Source organism: Nanorana parkeri, unplaced genomic scaffold (genome assembly GCF_000935625.1).
Source record: "Nanorana parkeri isolate BGI_ZX_2015 unplaced genomic scaffold, ASM93562v1 scaffold922, whole genome shotgun sequence".
Taxonomy (NCBI): Eukaryota; Metazoa; Chordata; class Amphibia; order Anura; family Dicroglossidae; genus Nanorana; species Nanorana parkeri.
The window spans coordinates 65,890-88,572 of NW_017307190.1; the positions used below are offsets into that span (position 1 = coordinate 65,890).

General features: G+C 42.7%; 1 protein-coding gene across 2 annotated transcripts; it reads left to right on the top strand.

Moving 5' to 3' along the window:
• The first annotated feature begins 352 nt into the window (after positions 1–352).
• Positions 353–21,901, top strand: VPS11 (VPS11, CORVET/HOPS core subunit). Of its 2 annotated transcripts, none has more exons than XM_018566168.1 (16): positions 353–546; positions 2,125–2,273; positions 3,006–3,132; positions 4,668–4,840; positions 7,097–7,329; positions 7,476–7,683; positions 9,402–9,553; positions 11,935–12,121; positions 12,330–12,473; positions 13,735–13,899; positions 15,725–15,886; positions 16,977–17,116; positions 17,197–17,399; positions 18,211–18,382; positions 20,144–20,366; positions 21,692–21,901. In XM_018566168.1, exons 1-16 carry the CDS (start codon positions 405–407, stop codon positions 21,854–21,856), a joined length of 2,745 nt encoding a protein of 914 aa, XP_018421670.1. In that variant the 5' UTR covers positions 353–404; the 3' UTR covers positions 21,857–21,901. The 2 variants fall into 2 exon arrangements, with proteins under 2 accessions (XP_018421670.1, XP_018421671.1); XM_018566169.1 differs by having other exon boundaries at positions 3,006–3,127; positions 4,663–4,840.
• The last annotated feature ends 782 nt before the right edge of the window (positions 21,902–22,683 follow it).

A 22,683-nucleotide genomic window follows, 5' to 3' on the forward strand; every position in this document is an offset into this window, starting at 1 on the left:
TGGACAGGTGGCAACCCTAGACTCTCTTTATGTACACAAAAGCCTCACTGTTGCAGAAAACTCCTGTTAAGGTACAAAACTCTGTGATGACAGACATATTCCTCTCGTATGATCGTATCCTTGACCTTTACAATAAAAGATAATTCATGACCATGTGCCAAGCCATATGCTTAACTCAAGCCTTCCTGAACACAAAGTAGTACAATAATTTTACACTCCTGGCTATTTTAAACATAAAATGCTTAGCCTGGCAAATGTGCCCAAAGAAAAGATGGCAGACCTTAACTCTGCCATCTAAAACACGTTGTGACGAGACATCCGCGGACTGCGTTACGTTTTGACACAAGCCGCATCACGTGGTTTGATTACGAATCACATGATTCGTGTGAAGGGAAGCAGTGAGGATGGCTGTGTACCTGCAGTGGCGGAAATTCGTGTTTTTTGAGAAGGAGTCGGTGCGGTTCCCCGGGGATGGCGGAAAGGCGCTTTCCCTGCCGCCTGGACTGATAGTATGCGACTCCGGCCGGGGCAGTCTGGTGTTTGGGGATATCCTTACATAGTCGTTATCATTGTGTGACTTGTCATCCGGCTGTGCAGTGTAATGGTGATACTCGGAGTCACTTCCCTCATATAGTATGTGAGCGCCAGAATCCCCTGGAATCCTTGTCTTCAGTTACATCAGTGTGTGATTGAGGTGTGTTCACTGTATGTGATCACAGTGTGTGTGTTTACTGTATGTGATCACAGTGTGTGTGTTTACTGTATGTGATCACAGTGTGTGTGTGTGTGTGTTTACTGTATGTGATCACAGTGTGTGTGTGTGTGTGTGTGTTTACTGTATGTGATCACAGTGTGTGTGTTTACTGTATGTGATCACAGTGTGTGTGTGTTTACTGTATGTGATCACAGTATGTGTGTTTACTGTATGTGATCACAGTGTGTGTGTTTACTGTATGTGATCACAGTGTGTGTGTTTACTGTATGTGATCACAGTGTGTGTGTTTACTGTATGTGATCACAGTGTGTGTGTGTGTTTACTGTATGTGATCACAGTGTGTGTGTGTGTGTTTACTGTATGTGATCACAGTGTGTGTGTGTGTGTTTACTGTATGTGATCACAGTGTGTGTGTGTGTGTTTACTGTATGTGATCACAGTGTGTGTGTGTTTACTGTATGTGATCACAGTGTGTGTTTACTGTATGTGATCACAGTGTGTGTTTACTGCATGTGATCACAGTGTGTGTTTACTGCATGTGATCACAGTGTGTTTACTGCATGTGATCACAGTGTGTTTACTGCATGTGATCACAGTGTGTGTTTACTGCATGTGATCGCAGCGTGTGCGTGTTTACTGCATGTGATCGCAGCGTGTGCGTGTTTACTTCCTGTGATCGCAGCGTGTGCGTGTTTACTTCCTGTGATCGCAGTGTGTGTGTGCTTGTTTACTTCCTGTGATCGCAGTGTGTGTGTGCTTGTTTACTTCCTGTGATCGCAGTGTGTGTGTGTGCTTGTTTACTTCCTGTGATTGCAGTGTGTGTGCGTGTTTACTTCCTGTGATCGCAGTGTGTGTGCGTGTTTACTTCCTGTGATCGCAGTGTGTGTGCGTGTTTACTTCCTGTGATCGCAGTGTGTGTGTGCGTGTGTTTATTGTATGTGGTCACCGTGTGTGTTTACTCCACAGGGGTGTGGAAATAATAATAATTTTAAAAATAACACCCCACTGGTCCAAGGACTAAAGAGGGAGTCCAATCTACTTGTCCTGAAGCCATTGTTAGGGTTAGCTGCTCTGCTGATGGTAGGAGAGAGCAGAGTGACAGAGAGAGCAGCCTCTCCTTTATCTGTCCAGTCACAGGGTGGGGAAAGGATAAGGTCAGGACAGGTCTTCCCCTCTGCCAGACAGAGCTTTGCTTTGTGGTAGAGCTGTATAAATCGTAGGAATGGATGGGCATGAATACAAATCCTTGACAGGTAAAGCAGCTCTCGCATATGTTGGTAATCTGTGTGTTTGGCTGGAGTTCATCTCATGTAGTTGACAAGGAGGCGTGTCATTATCATGATGGTTTCCATGTGGAACAGTTGAGATTTGTACCTTCTATTTGGGTTATGTCTTTAACTGAAAATTAAATATGACCGGACAGATCTGGTTCTTGTCCCGGTCCCTTCAGCTCACCTCCTTCCAGGCATACAAACTTCGTGTTACCCATCTTCATCAGCTGAAACAACACAACATCCTTGTCTCTGTCGGGGAGGATGAGGAAGGCACAAACCCTCTGGTAAGTTTTAGTTCTTTTAACCATTTGAGGATTTTAAACATTGAAGACACTTCAACAAAGTCTCTAGGGCAGGCGTCTCAAACTCAATTCACTCGGCCGCTTGCCAAATTTCATACTTTAAAATAAAATGTAACTACATCTGGTTTGGTACTACAGACACTAATATACACTCACAATAAGGCCCCATTCATATCTGTAGGTGCGATTAGGGATTCCTGCGTCAGAAACTTGCGTTTTCCTGCAGCAGAAATCCCTAATCTGGCGTTTACAACTGTCACCTATTCAAGTTAATGATCGGGTGGCTGCATGTAAACGCCGGCATACCGCATGTAATGGTATGTGATATGATTACATGCGTTTAGAAAACACTCTTCCTAGATGCATAATCATTGCGTCCAGGTAGAGTGATTGATTCCTAACTGAATGTAATCATATCACATACCATTACATGAGGTGTGCAGGCATTTACATGCAGCCATGTAAACCATGTGACCGCATACCTGACTTCTGAGCTGGCTGCGGGCCGCAATTGGCCCGTGGGCCGGTACTTTGAGACCACAGCCCCTATACCCCTGTAGATGATCCCCCCCACTGATGATCCTAGGAAGAGGCCTGTATCCACCGCTACTGTTCATTTGCCCTGCTGTATGCCTTTACAAAATTAATTTGGTGGAAAGCACAGGCTTCCTTTTTCTGTTTGTAGTTTGAAAAAAACATTCTTTTTTTTGTCAGGTGAAAGTCTGGAACTTAGAAAAACGTGATGGGGGCAACCCCCTTTGCACTAGAATTTTCCCAGCCATTCCTGGTAATAAACCCACCGTCGTATCCTGCATCACAGTTCATGAAAACATCAACTTTAGATATTCTAATTATTCGAGTTTCACCTGTATATATATATACATATACACACAGTACTGTGCAAATGTTTTATGCAGGTGTGCTGTAAAGTGAGAATGCTTTCAGAAATAAAACGGTTAATATTTTTTATCAATGAACAAAATATAAAGTAAATGAACAGAAGAGAAATTTAAATCAAATCAATGTTTGGTGTCTGCACCCTTTGCCAGCATCAAAACAGCATAAATTCTTCTAGGTACACTTGCGCACAGTTTTTGAAGGAACTCGGCAGGTAGCTGGTTCCACACATCTTGGAGAACTAAGCACAGATCTTCTGTGGATGTCGGCTGCCTCATATCCTTCTCTCTTCCTGTAAGCCCCCCCCCCCACACACTTACCTGTCAGCATTGCTTGTCACCGCTGCGGGTCCCCGAAGCAATCCTCCATCCGTACTTCCTGGTTGCGGTGGAGGAGATTGAGGGCAGAGGAGCCATAGGCTCCTTCTGCTGACAATCAACCTGTTGGGCGGAGAGGAGGGGCGTTGCCTGCTGCAGTGCTATGTATCTATGGGCGCACACAGCCACTAGCGGGCACGCGCACACACAGGTGCCGCTATAGCTCAGCTTATTTATACAGTATATACTCAACCTTGGCATTGACATTGTAATGAAATGTTAAGGATAATTCAGATCTCTGCTTTTTTAATTTGTTACTCTAATTTTTTTATGTATTTGCTGAAAATGTACCAAAATCAGCAAGCAGGAATGTTAAATAACACACATCACTAAATCCTATAAATGTGAACTGAAACCAAACCTAAACCACAAGCAAATCACTCATCACAGCCATAAACACTGATCATAGCCATGTTGGCCGTGATGATACCATGACACTGTTACTTTCATGCATTGAACGTTTGTCACCTATTTGCAGTGTGTTATAATATCAGTGCTGGAATCTCCAAAGTGACATGAACTATGTGGGATGCAGCACTTCACACAGTATTGCTTTTATTTTTTTTACTGTGTTATAAATCCAAAATATTTAGCAAGACAGAGTACGCACCTAAAGAGGAACTTCAGCATTCGTTAGTTTCAGGGCTGAGAAACCGTCCCTGCTTGTTTTTGGTGCTTTCTGAAAGGACAAGGAAAGTATGGATTTGGCTCCAGTTGGGATTTAATGTCAGGTAAATTGTAAAGGCCAGTTTGTGTGAAACTACAGTACATGTAAAGACTCCTGTGTGACAGTCTGAACAAGTACCAAATTCACTAGGTCATGCAAAGGCTTAAACGTAAAAAAAAAACTTCTTTACCTTTCCTGTCTGAGCCAAATCCTACTTTGTGTCTTTTTTTGTGCTGCATTCAATGGGGGGGATTTATCAAAACTGGAGCAGACAGAATCTGGAGCAGTTGCACATGGCAACCAATCAGCATCTCTTTTCAGTTGGCTCGGGTAAGATTTGAAAATGAGACAGAGAAGCTGATTGGTTGCAGTGCAAATCTGCTCCAGTATTGATAAATTCCCCCCAGTGTGTTTTCTTGTTCTCATCCTTCTTCTTGCCTTTAGGTTTTGCAGATGGAAGTGTGGTTTTAACCAAGGGTGACATAACACGAGACAGACACAGTAAGACCCAAATTTTGCAGGAAGGGAGCTTCCCTGTTACAGGCATGGCTTTCAGACAAACCGGCAAGACGACCCATCTATTTGTTGTAACAACAGAGTATGTGAAGGTACAGAATTTTACTTGTATGGAATATTATTGCTGCCCTTTCATGTAATCTGACCTGCATCATTTTGGCAGCAGTGGTGGATCATCTGGCTTGGTTTTGTGGTCAAGGACGGATTATATGTTCTCACTTTGCTTTAGGGGTTTATTCAGTTTCAAGGGATATTAAGACAAGGACTCAAGCTGGCCATCCTGTGGTTGCCTGTATACATTCAGGTTTTATCGCTGCACAAACAGAAGAAAGCACGGGACAACCAGGCTTATGTATTTTAGAAAAAGGCCCTTAAAGGAGAACTATGTGGTGAGTGATTTTCACTCAACCTCATCGTTCGAGCCAACGTGTGACAATGAAACTGTCACACTTCGGCTCAATAGATCGGGAAGTGAGCGAACACATACCGTCGCTCGCTCACTATGGCTGTCTCGTTATACCGCGAGCTGTAGCTCACTGTATACTGAGCTTTGGGTCACGGGAGGAGGCTAGTTTATGTCCTCCCGTTACCCTTAGGAGCGACTATGGGGAAAAACACTCACCCCATAGTTCTCCTTTTAATCCTAGCACACAATACAGCTAATATGGATCTGCCTGGAATGTGTTGCTGTTGTTTATCTTCTTGGATTGTTTATGAATATTCTATAAGAATAAGAAATGTTGCCATTGATTACTGCAAGTGGTTGATGGGCCTTTTTTTTTTATTTTTTTTTTTTATTAAAGCCCAACCCTGCAAGTAAAGGAACTTTGTACAAATGAACCTAGCACCAACCCTTCCTGGAACCGAACACTAACCCTCCCTTTAAAGTAGAACTGAAGCCAGAACGTTTTAGTTTTGGATAGCGTAAGGGAGGGTTATAACCTGTTGGCTCTTTTGCCATCTGTGTCCCACTGGGGAGATTTCCCGATACCCACAGCAGAAAGTGAGAGAAAATCACTCCCAAGAGAAGGAAATCCCTGGTGGTCAGAGGGTCAGCAGAACTAGTGTCCCAAGTGGAATATTTTGCATCCATTCCTGTTTGCCTTTCAGTAATAATTCTCACCAGGACAAATAGAGAGGGTGACAGCAATACAAATCTGACAGCTGCTGTAATCCCTCTCTATCCAACACTACAAAAAAAAAAGGTTTTGGCTTCAGTTGCACTTTAGGTACATCTTTTCTTTGCCCAGGGCAATGTAAAATGTTCATTCGGATTTCTCTCTTCCCCATTAACATGTATCTTATGTATTTAGTCGTCAGGGAAAGGAAGCCCTGTGTAAGCTCAAAACCAGCTTGTCAGAGGTCACTCAAGGCTTGTTCCCCAACCCAGTGTGACAGCGCTGGGCCAATCACCAGAGAGCATGGGAGTCCCTTTGTTCCCAGCGGGTAAACAGAAAGGCAAGGAAGTGAAAGTAAGGTTCTTTTTCCTGCTTGGGCAAAGGAAATGTTCAGCTCTAACTCCTTGTTTGCATACTCCTTCTGTGTCGGGACAATATTATATTATTAATGCTGTATGTGGATTCTTGTCCACAACTGCCCCCCTAATTCCTTGTGCTGTCGTCCCAGGGGCAGGAAGGCTAGGCTCCAACTCTTGTCAGTTTGGCTTCTCAGAATCTCCTGTCCAGTACATGATCACAAGGGGCAGATCAGACTCCAGCAGCTGACCATCTACTAGCAAGGAGAAGGGAAGAGAGAGGAGTGGGACGCAGGGAAAAACCTTCCTTGTTGTGTCTGTATAGACGCACACAGCTTACTAGCACACACAAGGTAGGTCTCATGCACATGGCGTTGAAAAAACCTCAGTCCAGGTGCATTTTGGAGCTCCTTTCTAAATGCACCTGGACTCATGTTAATGCTCTCAGCAGTGTCTAGGTTTCACTCTGTCTAGAAGCGTTTACCCAAAGTAGAAACTTCTGCGTCCTGGGTCCGTTTAGCTTGGTTTTACGCAGGTAAACACGACTAAGCCCAACAACTAAACACAGGAAGAAGTGATCTGCGAAGCAAAAGGTTACTTATACTTAGCAGATAACTGAATAGATAACCGGCCAGTGTGCTTGAGGCCTAAAACTGTGCACACATCCTAATAATGTTTACACCTAGTCTACACAATCTGCACTGTACTGGGAAATAATACATGTACACTATAAAGGGAAGACTATCGTTTTGTAACAGAAACATATGAGATCTTGTTTTGCTAAGAATGCCCTAGAAGAGCACTGGGAGTGTTTAGTTCTACTTGAATTCTCGTCTGTATCTCTCTCCTGTTTTATATTTTTCTACTCTTTCAGGCCTATGAGTTGACACTTAAGGATTACCCATTCATCGAACTAGATTCTCATGGCTGCGGCCTGCGTTGCTCAGCCTTGTCTGACCCATCGCAAGACATGCAATTTGTGGTGGCCGGTAACGAATGCATATATTTATACCAGCCAGACGAGAGAGGACCCTGCTTTGCTTTTGAAGGACAGAAATTGATTGTGCATTGGTATCGGGGCTACCTGATCATTGTAACAAAAGAGAGGTCAGCAGTTACATTCCTTCCTTTTGCTTTCTGTGTAATAAAGTTTTGTTTTCGGTCTCTCATTCATGATGTACTTATTACGTTATTGCTACAGTTGCTATTGCTTGTTTTACTTTTGTTTAGTCACACATGTGCTTCACTTGCAGATCAGACTTTGCTGTGCGTTCAGGAGATAGCCATGCACCTGACAGACAGACATTGACCATTTATGATTTGGGAAACAAGCTTATTGCATACAGCTGCACACTGACTGAGGTGGTGGATGTTTTGGCTGAATGGGGCTCTCTTTACGTCCTGACACGTGATGGCTTCCTGCATGCTTTCCATGAGAAGGACACACAGACTAAACTAGAGGTAACCATCTTTTCCACTTCTTTCAGTGAAAGACATATTGGTTTGCTCATTTTTTTTTCCCATTTAAACATTTACAAAACAAGTACATTATTTTACAATAAAGCTTTTAATATAGGATGCATACTTGCTTTAATGGCTGTTGGCTTGTATGTAACTGACTCGAAAATGTTTTTAGTCATGTACAGCCGGGTCAGGGACCATTTATATGTCTGTCCCCATACTAGAGTCTCTTTAGAAAAAGTATGAATCCCAGCTAGGTTGTTGGTTTTCCTTGTAACAGGCTGATGCCTGCAGTGCGCCCCCTCTGACTGTCCTATAGGTACAAACACACAAGCTTGACAGATACAGACCTGCATTTTATAAATTGATTGTCCTTTATACACTTGTTTTTCGAGTGTTCTGTAGGGCCATGTAGGCCAAAGCAAACTGGTTTACTTTAATATAGTACTCCGCAGACCTATATCCTTCCTTTTTTTTCACTGCCACTACATTCAGTTGCTAGACACAGATGGAAAGCACTGTGTAAACTACAGTTGCCAAAGTCATAGCTTGCACAGGGCTCCCCATGTGATATTATTGGTTGACCCTACTCTGTGACATGAAGCGAGTCCTATAATCCTCCATACCTGGTATTACTTGCTTTTTACTTTGGCTCCTGATGCATAATCGTGGGGCCAAGGAGTGAAGGAAAGGTACAGTATGTGTATATTGCTGGGGATGGGAGATTAAAGCAAACCTGTTTTTTTTTTGCCCTCAATCAGACTTTGACTTGTTTTCAGGAAAGATGTCTCTCTATCTTTCAGCAGTTTGTGTAATGTGATCTCTCCTGCCATAGAAAGAGACTGCATAAAGATGGTGTTCTAACTTAGCTTACCACCTGCTGGGTACAAACAGTACATATGAAGGAATTTCTCAGGTGTGCTGTCCTGGTACAGGGTATTAAAACAAAAATATTTACTGAATTTGACTGTGAAATATTGAAATATGTGGAAATAAATGGTGTAACATGCAATGCATATTGTCCATTATTGTAATATTTTGGAACTGTAAATATACGTACAGGAATTATGTTAGAAAGAAGTTTGTACATGTTATCCTGCTTGCCCACAATCAAAATAGAGATTTTTTTTTTTGCAAACAGAACACTGCAACTGTGGCAATACCAAGTGCATATGTATCTGTCTACAGCAGGGGTAGCAAACCTCCGGCCCTCCAGCTGTGGTGAAACTACAAATCCCATGATGCATCTCTCTTCGAGAGTCATGTATGTGGCTGTGAGAATAATGCAATGCCACATGGGATTTGTAGTTTACCACAGCTGGAGGGCCGCAGGTTTGCTACCCCTGATCTACAGGCTGCTATAACCTTCATGGTAAAGGCCAGTGCTAATGGGAGCAGATCACTGGTCAACATACATGATATCTTAGGCTCAGGAAGGAACTCTACCCTAGGACAATGAATGGCAATGATTTTGAATTTGTAATAGATTTGAGATAGTGGGATAAAAAATAAGTTTCTTAGTAGATGATGAACAGTAAATATTGTATTTGTTTACTTTTTCCTTATACTGGCGTTCATAATAGAACGGAACTAGAAAGGGAAACAAGGAAACCACAGGGGAATAAGAAGGGACATTAGACTAATGTAAAGATTAAAGAAAGAGATGAGGAGGAAATTGAAAAATGTCTATTCTTCTCTGTTTCCTGTACCTCCTACAGATGCTGTTTAAGAAAAACCTGTATGTAATGGCCATTTCTCTGGCAAAAAGTCAGCACCTGGACAGTGATGGGTTGTCTGAGATCTTTCGCCAGTATGGAGATCACCTATATAGTAAAGGGGATCATGATGGGGCTATCCAACAATATATCCGGTATGTCTAGTTTGAAATGTCCGTTCATCCAAAACATGCATTCTATTATAGGATACATGCCAGAGTTGGTCATCCTTTAGTTTTTATATCTCTTGGCACCGAGGCTTCTCTTAATGTTGTCAGAATAGACCTAATGGAAAACTCCTCAGCACTATCACAGCTGTTCAAGGTATGGTAAGAGAATGTAAGGAAACGAATTGATAGAAATCTGGAATTTCACTCAATGTATAAAAGACAAAATTGCATTGATTTGTAATTGCAAAACTTGCACAAAGAATGACATTGCTCCTTGAACTTCTTTCCATTAAGTAAATATAGAATGTGTATCTTCATCTCATAAGAGTTGCCAGAGCAGCAAATCCCTTTTGTGTATGAATGACTTTGCCTCTGGGTGTCTAATGTACTATGGTCGCCATGTTCAGACCTTGCCCAAGCCTTGAATCTTGGGATTGGGTAGTGTAGAAAATGTTGTTTTGGTAGATTTCCAAATTGATGTGAAAAAAATATATTTTTTTTTGAGTATTTCCTTCACAACTGCAGATTATAATCCTAAAAATAATCCTGAACTATGGGAGCTGTGCTCAAAAAAGGCAACAAAGAATTAGTCACCAATCACAGATCCACAGACTGAATGTAGCAAAAGCAGGGGAGATCCTTGCACTGCAGGTCCTCCAGGTAGAGCTTTCTCTCCAGCAAGGAGAACATTGAGCAGAACCGTAGTGAGATCACCAAGTGAGATAGTTACAAACATGCACAGTACCTTAGATTACTTTACACTGCTAATATACAGCTATGAGCTGTAAACACATGAAGTACACTTTTTCACAAAGCGTTTAAGACAAAAGGTACAGTTAATATTTCCAGATGTCCCTTATAAGTTAGCAGATCTTTAGGTTTTGAGTTCACTTCCACTTTTTTATAAGGTGAAACTAAGTTGTACAGGTAATCACATTTGTTTGCAATTTTGTGTTCGGGCTTGTTCACACTACAACACTTCTTATAACACACATCAGCACACCCTATTTGCGTGCTGCCAGTAATTATAAATTGCACCCCAAAAAACACATCAACAGTGTGCTACAGTCAGGGCCGGTGCTAGGATTCCTGCCTACACAGGCAAGGTGAATTTTTGCTGCCTCTGCCAACAAAAAAACATAGCGCAAACATCGGGGCATTTTGACAAGTACTTGTCAAAATGCCCTGTTTTTTCCGCCCTCAACCTGCAGCGCCCTCAGGCGGCCGCCTGACTTGCCTTGCGGTAGCGCCGGGCCTGGCTACAGTGCACCAGAACACGCAAATGCACAAAAAGAACAAACAAGACCTACCAATTTAAAATTAATGGGCTGCCTTATATGTCTGTTGCCTGGTAGTGCCAAGCTAAGTACTCTGGTGGGGAGATGTTACTGGAACACTGGAGTCATGGGCTCCCCGGCAAAAAATAATGTATACATTCTCTTTCCAGTTTGTTGTCTGATGCCTGAAGTCCTGACACCCCCACATCCCCATTGCATTGTGAAGGGCCCTTTCTGGGTTCATACTCTGCATGGAATTATAATTTCAGGTTGCTTTCTTTCCTGTCTGTATCTTCACCACCTAATTCTTTTCCTTTAACTTCATACCTCATTACCTGTCATCATATCACTCACCTGGCCTGACCTCACCCCTTGTTACCTCATACCTTACTTCTGTCACCTCATCACAAGCCGCCTTGTCTTTTCTTGTCTGTTATTATTCATTATGAGGGGATACAACTCTACCCTGTTGGACCTTTTTGTTGCTAGGGCATGCAAAGGTGGTTAGGAACAACTTGGGCTCCATTCACACATATTGGTAGCAAAAACACGCAAACGTTAACATGCGCAGTCGGAACGCGCGGAATCCGCACAGAAAATTGTAATGGTACTTTTTTGCGGGATGCAGGTTTTCGTACCACACGGACGCCGCCCTCATGTGAAAAATTCACATTGGAATGCATTGTTTTTTATGTTTAGCGTTTTTAGAAAACCGTTCATGTGTGATATAGAGCCTTAAGCAAATCTCTGAGAGAAGATACTTCACAGTGGAAGTATCCAAGAAGAATAAGAACCACATAAATGCCACTTTTTGGTAAATTGACCCTTTATGTTTACCTCTGTTTCCTACTAGTAGTAATGCTTTTGTTTCCAATGTTCCTTAATTTAGTTGTTCATGGAAAATTTGTGGGAGAGCTTATGGACAGTTTGGTCTCCAGGGCTGTCGCCATTGTGAATTGGGTTTGCAGCACTGCCCTGCAGATTGTGTTTTTTGGAAGATATTTCTTGCCTTGTTTTTTCTTCTTGCTTTTATATATCCATTATTCTGCACCTTGTACAATCAGTTGTTCCATTTCTTTTCTTTTACAGCACAATTGGAAAATTAGAGCCCTCCTATGTGATCCGAAAATTTCTAGATGCCCAGCGGATACATAATTTGACAGCGTATCTTCAGGCTTTGCATTTGCAATCTCTAGCCAATGCAGACCACACCACTCTATTACTGAACTGCTACACAAAGCTAAAGGACAGCGCTCATCTGGAGGAGTTTATTAAAGTGAGCACAGCTGCTTTTTCTGCTCTTATTAGATCTTTACATCAATAATCAGTCTTTCAGAACATGCAGTCTCCTTAGGATAAGTGGTTGTCTTGTTCAGTTAATTACACTTGTGTCAATTGTATGAGTCTTACTTCAGCTTTTTTATTTTAATGGATATTGTTTTCATTTTTTGTTGCTCCATAACTTTTGCTTATCCATTCCTAAGGGCAGTGTGGATGAAGTACATTTTGATGTGGAAATAGCTATTAAGGTTCTTCGGCAAGCTGGTTATCATTCGCATGCCCTGTACTTGGCAGAAAAACATGCCCATCATGAATGGTATTTAAAGATACAGCTAGAAGATATCAAGGTAAGTGATCTTTTTATGCCTGACTATGCTCTGCCTCATTATTTGAGCTTTAATTAACCTGTGCCCAGACTATGCATACTAAAGGATTTACATATTCTGAACAAGCAGTAGAAGCACCATAAACCAGGCCCTCACTCTCTTTAGCTATATGCATTGTGGAAAATGTAATTGTCAAAGTGCACAACAGAGACATTGAAATGTTAGCTATTACTTTCTAATGCACCAGAATCTTGGTAGCCTCCTAGCCCTTCAATGTAAACACACAGCATATGTTTCCTCTGTTAGAAACTGACTGAAACCAGATTTTAGTGTCTCTGTTGTGATCTTTATTAATGAATTCTCATTACAAGCAGCCCAAGAGATCTGTGTGAACTTGTTTTAAAGTTCTTTTACTGTTTGTTAAGAGTATTTATTACTTTAATGTCGTTCGGCTGGATGCAGGTGAACTTTAGGATGCTTTTACATGGTCAGAGCAGATCTGGAGTCACCTAATCTTTATACAACCTGCACATGTGCGGATTGACTTGCACAGTCAGTGTCTAAATGGGCAGGAAAAAGAATCCGGTCATACAGGCCATATATACAGTTTATCGCCTTTTGTAAAAAGGTTTCTGACATAGTATGCTTGATCTTAAAGTTTGTTTTTTTTTAGTGTTAAAATACCCAAATCTGCCAGATTTGACTCTACTTTACCTTGACTTTATTGACTAACCGTGTAACAGAAATGGCCTTCTTGGTTTAATCCCTTGTTTAAAAGAGAACTATAAGGTAACCTTTTTATCCCATAATTCTCCCAAGGCTCACTATATACCGAGATCTGCGCAGCCGGGACTGATCCCGACAATGCTGTCGAGATCCACCCAGCTGTGTGAATGACTGCTGGCTCTGCCTAAATAGCTGTGCCCGCCCCTCCCCCATCCGTTCCTCCAGTCAGCGCTGGAGGATTGGAGCGGGGAGTGGGGGAATCCCTGCGGGGAGCAGTGACTGTCGGTCACCACTCTCTGCAGGGAGATGATTGGACTGTGAGCGAGCGACGGTATGCATTCGCTCACTTCCCGATCTATTGAGCCGACCTGTGACAGTTTGAAAATCGCTCACCTCATAGTTCTAGTTCTAAGCCACCCAGTCTCTGTGTCTAAGCCCATTTTACTACAAGAATGTTTAAATTACCAAAGGTCAAGTAAGATGAATTTTGTTATGCGCTCAGAAATGTATCTCTGATACGTATTTTCAATACTGATATGTGTTACTTACCTTATAGAATTTTCAAGAAGCTTTGAGATACATTGGACGGCTTCCTTTCCCTCAAATAGAAAGCAATATGAAATGCTACGGAAAGATACTCATGTATCATGTGCCCAATGAGACAACACAGCTGTTGAAAGACTTATGTACCAACTTTGCTCAGAATGAGGGAAGAGAGAAGGTGAGTGGCAGCTGCTAAAAGTGAATGTGCTGTGGGAATCCTTATTAAATGATGCAGTTTATTTTCCAAGACTGTTGCCATGGTATCATATTCACCTATTACTGTAAGAGTTAATCATTTTTTTAAAAGTTGGATAAATATGACATATTGCGTATAAATGTTCTCATTTTCAGCCAGCAAGTGGCCCTTTAGGCTCCTTTTTATTTCTTACCTCCTGTTTACTAGTATCAGTAGCTCAAGCCGAAATTTCCACACACAAAGTGAATGAGTAAGAGGTCATTGTTCATAGTGAGGAAAAAGCTTTGCCAACTGTATGTCATGTCTTCTCTTAAATTTTTCATTTAATCTCGTCTCTCTGGGCCTTACCAGGTCTTGGTGACAACATGCGAAACCAGATGTGATCTGTCTCGCTGAGCTATGACATATGTTGCCTATCAAACTATGAATCAATGCCATCAGACCTCCAGTCCCTCGGGTACTGTCATCAGGGCAGCCGTCAGAAATTTTGGGGCCCCTTACACGGCTTTAGGCCGGGCCCCCCCCCACCGCTGGACACCGGCTTAGTGACACGCTGGACGCAGGGCTTAGCGACGCGCTGAACACAGGACCAACCTGAGAGTGACCCTGCAGAGCCCACCATAGATGCTGCACAGCCCATATGAGACTGTCTATGGTGGGCTCTGCAGGGGTCTCAGGTGGCCTGGTCAGGGTTGCATCCCTCCTTTCCTTCCTACCTTCCTAGCACCTGCACACGTGGTCTCGTCTGCCGCCGGCCAGTCCGACATCAGACGAGCAGCATCGCTGATGGGGCCCCAGCTTGTCTCGAAGCCGCTGGAGCGGCAATGCTGGGGCCCTGCGATGCTAGGGACAGGCCTCCGCCTCCTCGCCCTTCACCGTCGGCCGATAGTCATGTAAGGGACCCGGGCGGGCTGCCCGGGCCCCTTACATGAGTATCGGCCGTAGCCCCCTGATGGCTGCCCTGACTGTCATCATTGCTTATGTGGCTTTGGTGCACATCCTGACCCAGACCGTGGAAGCGTTTACCAGAAGCTGAGTGCTGGACAAGCCAGCTGATTCTCTGGTAAAACCGTATTCCTCTTCAGCATCCTATAAACATTCATTCAGGATCATAGCCCCACATTTCTTTACGGTTCTTGCTGTACTGTTTCTATCACAGAAGAAGGTGCTATTGCTATTGTCTCTCATTCAGTAGTAGTATATTTTTCCAGCAATGGTAACCTATTCCAAGATCACATAGTTTTCATGAAGAAATAAACATGCGCTGTACAAGGCAGACCCTTTGGCTTTGAAAAGTTGTAAGAATAAGAGCCACACACAGTGGAGTTAAAACGTAGAAGAAATAATTGACAGATACATGTTTTAGTTTGTATTTAACATTCTTCATTCCTCTCGTGGTGGCTCAGTTTAGTCACAGGGTGGACAAAATAATTAGAATAAGGACAAGAGAGCAGTCAGTTAGCATTTTAATATGCAATTTTCAAAGCCAAAGGAGACAAATAGGTTCCAAGGAGCCAAATTTAATGTTTTCAATACAGATGCACAATTTAAAAAAAAAAAATGCAAATGAATGTGGCAAGGCACATTCATTAAGCCACAAAGAGAAAAGGTTATAACAAGATCAAAGGTTACTAACATGGATAGAGACACACTAGTTCCAGTGGGAGTACTGAATGGGGGCATTGATTCATAGGGTAACTTCCAGAGCACTAAGCTAGAGGTAATGACTGTCTATGGCAACCACAAAAGGTTCCTTCTGATGTGTTTAACATTTTATTTTAACTCGGTCGGTATCATTTTTATCCAGGCAAATCCTGAAGAATTCATTCCTATTTTTGCCAACAATCCTTGTGAACTAAAGGACTTTCTTGAACATATGATACAAGTACTGAGTGATTCCCCCCAAGGAGTATATGATACTTTGCTGGAGTTGCGTTTGCAAAACTGGGCACATGAGAAAGAGCCTCAAGTAAGTACCATGTGTGCTTAGCATCTGCCCTGCCTACATTTGTATTAGTGCATGCTTTGCCTAGAGCTGCCCAGCTGATGTTTAACTGCAAGGCAAGGGAGATCTGGTTCTGGTGACAGGTATTTAGCAAGGTTCAGCTATTAAGCTTTGCAGACAATTCGTTACTAAATGGTCAGTAAATGTCTACTGAATATATGACTAGCATTTACGAACACAAATGTACTAACCTTTAGCCCTCATTCAGACGGGTAACGGCCGATCCGTGCTGCGTGCAGGGCTGTATCGGCAGCTCCCGGGCAGGAAGGACGGGTGCTGCGTGTGATTATACCCAGCAGCCTATCCTTCTCTATGGGAATCTCCGGCCATACGCTCACCCGACCTGCGCGTCCGTCCCGGTACGGGTGTCCCTGCTCGGACGCAGACAGGATCCATCCTGTCAGAGTGCGAGTACGGACTCCCGCACCTGCACGGATGTGCGGGCCTGGTCAGCGTAGGGCAGCATATTCCCATGGAGAAGGAGGAGCTGCTGAGTATAATCACACGCAGCACCCGTCCTTCCTGCCCGGGAGCTGCCGATACAGCCCTGCACGGATCTGTGCGGGCCGGCCGTTACCCGTCTGAATGAGGGCTAAAGGTTACCCCAAACTGATGTTTAACTTTTCTGGTAGATGCTGCAGAGGTAAACCACCTGACCATTTCTTCTCCCAGGGACTCTGTTGATATATCTTTCCGTTGTGTGTCTGCATACCCGCTCCGCTGTAGCATTATGAGGGGGTCCCACTCTTTCTTTTGGGGGGTTTTTTTGTATTGTGGAAAATGCAACAGGAGGTGCTGGAACACCCAGAGGTGGTGGGAAAACCCCAAACCGCCAGGTAAACGGGAGCAGAGTTGGGAATTATGAGGAGGAGATCTCATTGTTTGAACTATCCAAGACCAAGAAATTCACCAGTAACATCATTTTGGGTGAACGTAAGTCACAATCCCAAAAGAACTTATTTCTTCATCTTCCCACCACAGTCTCATTAGTATTATTTGACCGGTGGGCTGTATGTGCCTAACCTGATATTAAACCTAATACATTTCATAACAGGCACGGCAGCAACTTCAAAATGATGTCATGACCCTTCTGAAGAGTGGACACTTTAAGAATGTGTTTGATAAAGCTCTTGTCCTATGCCAAATGCACAATTTTCAGAAAGGAGTGCTGTATCTGTATGAGCAAGGCAAACTGTAAGTACATCTGCCCAGCGACTGCCTTTAGAAAGTGAGAGTAAGTAATGCATTTTATCACATTCATTTGTTTTTCCTAGTTTTCAGCAAATTATGCATTACCACATGCAAAACAATCAGTACCAAGAAGTGATTGAAGCTTGTAAACAGTACGGGGAGCAAGAGAGCTGTCTGTGGGAGCAAGCACTTGGCTACTTTGCCCGCAAAGAGGAAGATTGTAAGGAACACATTGCCACTGTGCTGAAACATATTGAAAGGAAAAATCTCATGCCTCCGCTACTAGGTGCGTTCTCTATGCTCCTAACTTTAAAGGTTGTGTATTTAAGACTCAATTGAAACAGCTAAAGGCCACATAATCTGGTACATATCGCTCCATTCGAAAATAAATCGACTTCATAAAATCCACTTCAACCTGCTTTCTTCAAAACCCTGAGTGTAAAGGGTGGAGCCTTCTCTTGGTAATTTCTATAAAGGACAAGGAAACCCAAATGTACTAGTCCATTGCAGGTAGCTTCATAGGAAGACAAGACTATTAGCCAATAAAATGGTAAATAAGATAGTAATATATTGGTTTTAGTAACTAGTCTCTTACACATTGTAAAGACTATGCTTGTGTGATTCTAACCTGACAGAGGAGATGACTTCTTCATCCCTGTAGTGATATCTGCAGAGAGACTGTGACAACTGACACTGCACATCACAAAGTTCTGCCACTACTAACGCCACACTGCTGCCACCAGGCCAAACGTCACTAACCACCCCAATGTTGAGGGGGCATTGATGTTGGCCACCAATGTTGAGGGGGCATTGCTGTTGGCCACCAATGTTGAGGGGGCATTGCTGTTGGCCACCAATGTTGAGGGGGCATTGCTGTTGGCCACCAATGTTGAGGGGGCATTGCTTATATTACATCAGAGAAATATAACTGTTAACCCATACTGTCTTTCTGTGTAAGATGTTAAGTTACCCTGATCAGTGTACATGCAAATACTGCTTTGCAGAGTTCTTCTATAATGCACAACAATGGATTGAAGTCGATTCTAGTTTTCTGTGAAAATGTGCCTTACTGTATTTTTCCGGATCTTATGTTACAGTGGTGCAGACACTGGCTCATAATTCCACAGCCACTCTGTCTGTGATTAGGGACTACTTAATCAACAAAATGCAGAAACTGAGCCAGCAGACAGAAGATGATGAAAGAACTGTTAAAAAATACAGGGAGGAGACCGCTCGCATTCGCCGAGAGATCCACGAACTGCGTAATAGGTAAGGAAAGGTGAATGTGGCAATTCCACATGTTATGCTGTATTTCATGGACAAAACAACCCACAATTCACAGAGTTGCTTATACTTATACCTTCAAAACCCTGCTAATAAGGTAAATGGGTGAGTCTTGTTACCAAATATATTCTAGAACAAAGGTACTGTAGTTGCTAAAAGTCATTGATTTAGTTCCACTGTCAGACTATAAAGCAGACGCTAGTGAAAAGACAAAGATAGTTTTCTCTTAGTAGCATTCTAAGAATATGTGGTACAGACTTCTGGCGATCATTAGAGGTTTACTGCTTCAAGGACAACCATAGACCATCACACAGATGTAGCAAAATATGCACCATTTTTATAGTCATGATCAATGTATCTTCAGTTCAAAACCTGACCTAACACCAATGCAAAGACCTTTTGGGTCAAAGGATTTTCGGTATTATTTGTTAGAATGCACTGTAGCTGACCTTCACAAAAACTCTTGCCTTATATACAACCTAATAGGGATGTTCAGATACCACAAGTACCGTACTCAGTACAAGTACAGATACCTTTCCAGCTCCAGGACTAGACTAGAGAAAAATTCAAACGTTAGGAGGCAGCTGTTATTTGTAAGGAGCACACGGAGCTCCTGGGATTTGTACATTCCTGTTTTAGTGTATGATTTTTTAAATTAACATATATAAGGGATGCATGGATATCATTTTTGCAAGTACAGGTACTGATACTTGCCCAAGTACTCACGGATACAAGTACTGATACATTTTTGTTTAGTGTCATGTGACAGTTTTTCTAAAACAATGCAGACTAATGATTTCAGGACAGCGGTGGAGCACCAGAGTCAGGTCCCAGCTGTAACCCTGGTAGTTCTCATGAAAATGCCAAGTATCGTCACTGGTATCTGAACATCCCTACAACCTAATTATTCCCTTACCTCTTAATTCTTTCCCCTTTATACCTTTTAAATGGCACCCAGTTACCTAAGTAGTTGTGGTAACTCCTGATGCCCACTAAAGCTGGCCATACACATATATAGATTATCTGCAGATTTTCTATGGTCAGATGGAAAAAATGCAACAGATTCCTCCATCTAGGCTAAACTGTGTGGATGGAGGAATCTCCCACTGGGCCAAGCTTCAGTATCTTGCTAGTTGGTCCCCGCTGGCTCTCAAAATACCTGAACAATACCTGCATCCAATCTGAGAAATTAAACCTGAAAGGGGATTCCATCCCTACCCTATTCTATCTGTGGCAGAGGTCACCATTTTACTGTAAGGGTGTTTTAAGTGTATCTAAAGCAAAGGAAGATCAGTGAACATCCTTGTGCTGAGCTCCCCTATGGTGAATGAAGGCGAAAGCGACAAGGATTTTGTCACTCCCAGCTGCTGTGGACCGGGATGACGCTTGTTGCTTTGTGAATTAAAGGTATTTGATGGAAATTACTGCTTCAGCTTAACTCCATTTAATAAACCCCATCACACTATCCAATGCCTTAAAGACAAGTTTTGTCTATGCATACTCTTTAAATATGTTATTTGTACAAGGTGTGCTTCAGATTTCGTGGATCACCGGTGTGATTGTCCTGAAGGTTGTCCTTCATACTTGCTGCATTTTTGTTTAATAATCTGAGATAGAATTAAGTTAATGACAAATAATTAGACTTCAACAGTTTGTTAAACCATTAATTACTTTGTCTAATTTCTCATGTAACATTGTTATTGCTCAGAACTGAGTGATGTGAATTTGTCTCTCTTTTATATGAAGCCCCAAGACTTTCCAGAAGACGAAATGTAGTATCTGCAGCAGTGCTCTAGAACTTCCGTCGGTGCACTTTTTGTGCGGTCACTCCTTTCACCAACACTGCTTTGAGAGCTACGCAGAGAGTGACTCTGACTGCCCAACCTGCCTGCCTGAGAACCGCCAAGTCCTTGATATGATCAGAGCCCAGGAGGAGAAGAAAGATCTCTATGAGCACTTCCAGCACCAGGTTTCTTTCTTTGTACAATCTATAAAATGTGTGAATTAAACATGAAAACATATGAAAGGTATACTGGGTGTAGCCCAGGCTTTCAATTGGCTGCACCATACTGGTCAAATGGTTAGTTTCCCTGTAACCTGGTGTTCTTGGAACATGTAACCTAGAACCTGCTGTTCTGGAGCACCCAAATATTTAAAGTGGAAGTAAAAGTAAAAAAAGAAAAACGTGCTGACTGGCAGCTTTCTATGGCAGAAGAAACTGCAAATCTGCTATAAAAGCGTCTTTCTTACCTGTCTACAATTTTTTTTTCTGTACACTGAGCTGCGCATGTCTAGCTCCGTGCACAGACACGGCATGCCGAGATGAAGTAACTCCTGTCCGCATGTGCAGGAGTTGCATCATTAAGACCTGGCCAATCAAGTGGCCGAACACTTGGAACTAGATGGAGGTAGTGGTGAGGTAGGAGTGCACCACTAGAGAGGATCATTTTGGCAGGTAAGCAGCCATAATGTGCTAATATGCTGTGCACACTATGGCATGTACAGAATTAGGAATATCTTGCAGGTAAAACCATGAACGCTCATTTCCACTGTTGGTTTGCATGTGTGTTTATTAAGCACTTTATAGTACCACAATCAATAATATCAATGATGTTATGTTGCCGAACAGCCCCTCCTTGCATCTTCCATAATTAATTTGCAGAAATCTTTATTTAACCACTTGCCGTCCGCCCATTGAAAAAAAACGGACGGACGGCACTGCTGCATTAGCGGGTTGCCGTCTCCAGATGGCATTTTTTTTCTGCACGGGCAGAAAAAAAACGGGCACTGCAGAGAGCCGTTACCGGCTGTTTAACATATACCAAATCGGCGGCTCTATAGCCAGCCGATCGTGTATATGTGCTGGTGTGTGCCTCCCCCTCAATCCCGGGATCCGCTAGCCCATCTGCGGCCCGGGACTGGCTCGGGAAAGCGTCAGGAGGAAGAGGGAGGGAGTTCAGCTCCTTGCTGTCTCCCTCCGGGCTGTGAATGCAGCAGTGATGTGTATTACTGATCAATGAGTGCTTGCCATTTGCGACCATTATACTGAATGCTCAGCTGAAGTGAGGTGTACAATGTATGGAATATACATAGGCTGGCGGGGGCAGTGCAAAGGTATGCAAAGTGGGACTGGGAGAGGTGGCAGAGTGCTGTCAGTAAGTTAATTTTGTGAGAAAGTATACTGAATGGTCAGGACTTGATTTAGTATTCTTGCTTTTCTGTAAACTAGTCCCCTTTCTAGTCCCTAGACATGGCAGATGGTGGTGGTCTCATTTTTCTCTTTTTCTTTTATAGCTGAAGTGTTCCAGTGATGGATTCAGTGTGGTTGCGGAATACTTTGGTCGTGGTGTGTTCAACAAACTTACGCTAATTACAGATGTCCCTGCAGAGAAATCCAGAATAACAAAGGATGTGGGGTTACAACGTGACCTGCTTATAAACACCAGAAGAAATGTGTAATCCTGACACAGACCATAAACATTCTGAAACATCTTATGATGTATGGTTCATTTCATTCACTAATGGCACTTTAGTATGTTGCCGGAGCTGACTCCTTTACATTCTTTAAGTGCAAGAACTCCTGAATATAAATGGAATAGAGCAAATCCAATCTTAAATGAAGAAGAAAAAAGATACACAGTATAATAACTTTGTAGAGAAAACATACTTCTCAGTTTTAGGATCTTAAGTTATTATTAGAGCTGTCCAAATAAACAAATGTTTCAACCATTCCCATCACTGTGTCCAGACTTTGTAGAAGAATGGTGCTTGCTTTGCAGTTCCTGAAGAAGTTACAATAAAAAGATATGTGCACTTTTATATATGTTAAAAAAAAATCGGAGTTTTGTCATTACCATTATGTCCTTTTCTTAAAGTCCATTGAGGGGCACAGGAGGTCTTCAACGTTTGGGTTATACTGCTGCCTACAGAAGGATTGGACACAAAATGTAGGCCAGCCCAGAAAAACTTCTACTACTAGCAGCATGCCTCATTTTTTTGTAGCAAAGCAGTACCAGGAGAATGACCATAAACACTGAGGGGTGGAACCTTTTGTTCCTCAATGAACTTCCAGTAAAGGAATTCATGTCGAGTACAAAAATGCAATTTTCTTTTTTGTCCAGTAAGGGACACGGGAAGTTTTCATCTTCAGTACATCCAAAAGCAGTTCAATTGAGGGGCGGGCAACACAGCAAACAAGCAGGCCCAAGACCGGAAAAAAAGGGACTGCCTGCAGTTCAAAGAGCCTATAATTGAGACAAACCGCTAGTTTGTTGTTGACCTTGAAG

What these genes read in the sequence shown, in the direction of transcription:
- VPS11 (XM_018566168.1), top strand. Translation starts at nt 405, where the DNA reads ATGGCTGTGTACCTGCAGTGGCGGAAATTCGTGTTTTTTGAGAAGGAG. An exon ending in TAACAACAGAGTATGTGAAG is followed by an intron (nt 4,841 to 7,096) that starts GTACAGAATTTT and finishes CTACTCTTTCAG; the next exon opens with GCCTATGAGTTGACACTTAA. An exon ending in CTGTATGAGCAAGGCAAACT is followed by an intron (nt 17,117 to 17,196) that starts GTAAGTACATCT and finishes TGTTTTTCCTAG; the next exon opens with TTTTCAGCAAATTATGCATT.